The sequence below is a fragment of the Crocodylus porosus genome, unplaced genomic scaffold, assembly GCF_001723895.1.
Source record: "Crocodylus porosus isolate Cpor-Errol unplaced genomic scaffold, CroPor_comp1, whole genome shotgun sequence".
Lineage (NCBI taxonomy): Eukaryota > Metazoa > Chordata > Crocodylia > Crocodylidae > Crocodylus > Crocodylus porosus.
The window spans coordinates 87,944,455-87,949,541 of record NW_017728943.1 but is presented as its reverse complement, the minus strand read 5'-3'; the positions used below and the strand labels follow the sequence as shown (position 1 = coordinate 87,949,541).

General features: G+C 43.8%; 1 protein-coding gene across 1 annotated transcript in view; it reads right to left on the bottom strand.

Annotated features, from left to right (window-relative positions):
• NDUFAF7 (NADH:ubiquinone oxidoreductase complex assembly factor 7) overlaps positions 1-5,082 on the bottom strand; it is a gene marked incomplete at its 5' end in the record, with an annotated part of 12,483 nt that extends 7,401 nt beyond the window's left edge. The window contains 3 exons of the mRNA XM_019548606.1: positions 1,438-1,548; positions 2,736-2,816; positions 4,963-5,082. Of these exons, the coding sequence (XP_019404151.1) occupies positions 1,438-1,548; positions 2,736-2,816; positions 4,963-5,082 (312 nt within the window). The remainder of the gene's footprint in view (positions 1-1,437; positions 1,549-2,735; positions 2,817-4,962) is intronic.
• Positions 5,083-5,087: the final 5 nt, after the last annotated feature.

Sequence of the window (5,087 nt, the reverse complement as noted above, 5' to 3'; positions counted from 1 at the left end):
GTCCAACATATGAGTAAGGACATGAAAGCCAGGATATGGTAATCCAGAAATGTATGAGGGGCAAGAGATTTTTTGAGACATTAAGGAGTGATATCATTTATAATATTAAAAAAGGGTTTTTGTGACCTGAGGAAGGACACTTTATGCCCAGAAGTTGGTCTAATATCTGTCCCAAGTTGGTCCAATAAAAGATACCACAAAAAACCTTTGCCTCTCATAGAACTACCATGCTCATTTACAGTAATTAAATCTTGCTCCTTTTTAAGTCAGTAGGAACCCTGGCACAGAGTGCAAGAAGAGCAAAAGGATGGCCTATGACTCTACAGAAGTCTTTAAATTAGATCAGTGGTTTTCAGCCTGTGTTTGGCAGAACCTTAGGCTTCCACAACAGGTCTTTAGAGGTTCTGCAAAGAGACTGGGGGGGTAATAGGGAAGCAGGCCAGGAGATGGTACACTGCCATTACTGGGTTGGATCGCCAGGCTCTATGTCAGCTCAGATGGTCCAGACCCATGGGCTGGGGTTCCACAGCAAAAGTGATATAAAAGGGTTTTGTGATTTTTGGAGGTTTGAAAACCACTGAACTAGAGGACAGAAATGCAGTGCCATATATATATCTTAGAGACAAAAAAGGCAATGAAACTGAATGCTAGCTATTAAAGAATGACAAAAGAACCCTGACATAAAGGGAGCAGTTCCACTGAGCTCTGCAATGAACACAGCTTTCAGAGTTCAATGGCTCACCTGCAATACCCAAGTTTTTCAAAACAGAGTTCATAGGAGCCATCTACAATCACATACTTACAATCGTTATTACATTTGACTTGTTTATGAACGAAAAAGTAGCAGCTGTAATATTTTCACTGGATTCCTGTATTCTATTGAGGACTAATTAAATTTTACCAACCAAACTGCACATATAAGTGAATAAATGAGAAATGGCAGAAGATCAGAAAGTCTTGCACTGAAAGAAGATGAGTCTCCAAAATTCCCTGTGGAGTCAAGGGAGTTCACAATGCTCAGTATTTAGAACGCTGTCCGGTTTTGGCAGGCTCAAATGTGAGCTATAAATTACATATCACCAACATCCCATCATCTACTTGCTTCCTTAGATAGTGCTTTTCTATAGGTTATGTTACAGAGATAATCTCACCCTCTCTGTGAAGATGTATTTAGAATAGAAGTGAATCTGCAAAATAGGCTTGGGGCATTCAGTATTTTCTTTTCATTATGAGCCCCAACTCCACCAAAATAACAGCAGTACACCGAGAAATTCTAGGTAAAATTCAAGTTGTACTTTAGTAATCAAAACAGATTCAGTTGCTATGAAAACTTCACCAGATGCAATGGCATTTCATTCCTGATTTCAGGGTTCAATGCATTATGAGAACTCTTGAGATAGGCAAGTCAAGCCTAAAGAATGCGTTATTTATACCTACCCGTAAAATATCATCTGTAAGAGTGCCTCTACCAGGGCCCAGTTCCACAAGTTGAAAAGTTTTAGGTTTGCCAGTGGCCATCCATTCACTAACATACCATATCCCTATTAACTGAAAAGAAAAACACAAGGAATACTTTTACTGCAAGACTTGATGATGTTCAGGGGTAGAGATACATACTTGCATTTCAACCTGTAAAATCAGTTTGTCTTAATATATTCTCTGACAATTTATAGTTTTCTGGTCTTAAAGCATTACTCTGCTCAGAAACCTGGCTGTGGAAATTTTACTCAGCCCACATGCTTTGTCTAAGGCACTGGTTCTCAACCTTTTTAGGACTTGAGGCACCTCTTGAAAAATGGCAGTTCTTAGTTTTCACTCTTTTTTTGAGTTTTTCTGTGGCAAAGAGCTCTAGAAGACCCCAGCTATGGATTTCTATTTGAAATCTCTGGGGTCATCTTGTGAATCATGTTTGCAAACCCATCAATGCATTGTGTGGCACCCTGCAGCATCCTAGTTAAGAATCACTGGTCTAAGGATTCTGGACTTCTATTTGTTACCTACTGACAGCCCTGAAGAACCAATGTATCCCTGCAAGTGAGTTTCTTGACTAGTGCCTGAAAATAATAGTTAACTATGTATCAAATAGGGGTTGCAAGCTCAGTTACACTTGAGCAGCAATCTCTGCTAACAATACATTTGCCCAAGTGTCCCAGAGAGACCAATTTAACCTGCATGCAACCTTTATTACTAGTGATGATCTATAACGAGAGAACCCAGACTTGGCCTTCAGATCCCAGGCTGAATTTTTCAAGTCTTTGGAAGTTCTGATAGATTTTACTTGTACGAGTAACAACTTTTACATTAAGAGGATCAATGTACACTATGTGGAACAAAAAAAAGAGCTGTGCTCTGTGTCTTTTACAACTTTCCCTTTTCTGCCTAGAACTCTAAAGCAGTGGGAGCCAACCAATCTGGCCGGCATGCCACAAATTCATTCTGCATTTTCCCCAAGTGCTGCTCCAATGCTTTCCCTTACTCCATCTGCTGGTTAGCTTTCTGCTCCCTTCCCAAGCTGCTGCTCTGCTTTCCACTCCCTGCTCTATCTGCCTCTATGCTGCCTGTCCCCTCCCCACTCTACAGTGTGCCACCCAAACAGGCTGCCCAGCAGTGCCGCATGTTGGCCACCCCTGTTCTAACCTGTGTTTATTTTTGTTCAGAATACTTCTGTTACTGACATCAGTAACACATTTAACCACAGGTTCTCAAAATGTATTTGAAGCACTATTTTCTTTTACCTCCCCAAAGATCTGGCTTATTTCAGGTGAAGTCACAAAGTCCCCCTTTTCTCCAAGCATGTCATGATGCATGTAGTAACCCTAGGGAAAGAAAAGGGAGAAGTGACCATAAAATGTTATTGCCCTCAGTGCTGAAGTGCAGCTCTTACTATGCAACCCAACTTTAAAAACAAAATCATTTTCCAGAGTGCTAAAAGAGTAAAGTAGTTTGAATGCTGAAGAAACCAAAGCAAATCCAAAATACTCTACAATTCAACTCCTAAGGGAAACTGAGGCTGTACAAGCAAATTTTTTACCAAGGAAAAGTTAAAAAAAGAATTTGGTTTCTTAAGGAAAAATATCAAATGTTAAAAGTCAAACATTTAAAATAAAAGATTTTTGTTAGTGAACCAATCTGTGTAACTACTGCCCATGTCCAGTCCACTGAAATCTGAGACTCACTGCTCCTTATGAAATTCAGACTGCTAATCAGCAGAACTTTAAAGTACGAAGATGTCACGTCCATTGGAGAGGCCAGTCCACTCTGTGCAGCATTCTGAATTAGTTTATAAACGTCATGGCCATCTAGAGGAGAAGTCATTCTTCAAATACTGGCAAGCCACAGAATGGAGTGCTGCCTCGACAACTGGAATGAACAAGGTAGAGGATGAGATGGTGGTTGGTTAGCTAGCTGGAAACACATCGTGTGAGATATTTAAGAAGTAGGCTGTAAACCACAGGCAAACTAAACCTCAGGTGCTTTTTTTTTTTTGATACAATGATGCTGATGACAGTGCAGCCTATGTGAAAACCACTTGTCAAATTTTAAACAGGAAACAGTTTGAATGTAAGAAAAAAAAAATTGCCTTAACAAAACACTATTCCTCTTTCAGGCTTCCTCAGAGAGAATTAGAGTTTTGTCCACATCTGCCAATCAATCATGAGTCTATTTCTAGGGTGCTGTTTCCCCAAGGGAAAAGGTGCTAATTTTATCTCATGCTATCACATTCTTTCTTACTGGAAAAATGTGGACAACGGCGCTAGGTAGGAAGATGGCATAATGGAATGAAATGGCTTGAATGATCTAGTTGGGGATGGTCCCGGTTAGAGCAGGGGGTTGAACTAGATGATCGACCACCTGAGGTCCTTTCCAACCCTCATTTGTTATGATTCAATGCGAGATGCAGTGTGCGCATGTGGGGGCGGGGTGGGGGCAGGGGTTGTGCTTTTACCAGTTGCAACATTACCAATCTGGCCACTTTCCTGGCAAGATGCCCAAAGTTATGCAGCCATAGTGCAAACCACTCCCTCCCCCCACAAGCTCTGGCTTGCCCATCCCATTAGAGGAAGGTATCTTGGGGCCAAACTGAACAACTTCTCATGATCGGGGGTAGCTGACCCACGAGTGACATGTAGAACCAGCCAGGCCAGCAACTGTTCAGTGCTTGCTGGGGGGGGGAGGGGAAGAAGGATGGCACATGGGGTTGGGCTGTGGGTGCAGTCTGGTGTATGGGGCCCCACATGGGTTTGGACATTTGGTGGCAGGGGAACAGTGGCTGTGCCAATTGCTGCTGCTGCTGGGGAGCCCTATAAGCCAGATGATGTGGCCCCGTTCACTGGACTTGAGTCCTCTGGTTTGGCACTCTATTAAGAAAGCAGGCGAGATTTAGACTTCATAGACTAACCAAAGAACATACATATACATACACACACATGCACATATATACATACGATCTGAGTGACAGACACGCATGCATATATACAAACGCATGCATACACATCATCATCTGCAAACCCCTGCATTGAGGAAGGCCTTTGCCACAGCTTGTTGATGGGTCTTGAGGTGACTTAAGAGTCCCACCCTTGAGCCACAGGCCTGTCCGCAGAAGTTGCAGGTCTTTCTGCAGGGGACGGATGAAGGCCCCTACTTCTCTTTTCCTTTTTCTGCTGTTTCTTCTCTGCTTTGAGGCCAAGAGATACACCTGAACATACACACACCCACATGCACACACAGACACACGGACACCCAGAGACATGCATGCACACACACACACACACACGTGCACGCACGCACACAGGCAGTTTTTGTGAGCTGAAGTTCTCTTCACTTGACGCCAGCTCACAGAAGCCTGTGGTGTGTGTGAGACGTATCTTTCTCCTTGGGTCAGTCGATAAGGCGCAAATCCCCCCTGCCCTCTTACCTAGGCGTGCACACGTAACACGCACACACACGTGGACGCACACACACCTGCGCGGGGTGGGTGAGCGCCTCCCGCATGTACTCGGCCACCGAGAGGGGCCCCGCGGTGCGGATACGGAGCGCCAGGCGCTGCAGCTGCAGCAACCCCAGCTCCGGCCCCGACCCGCCCGCGC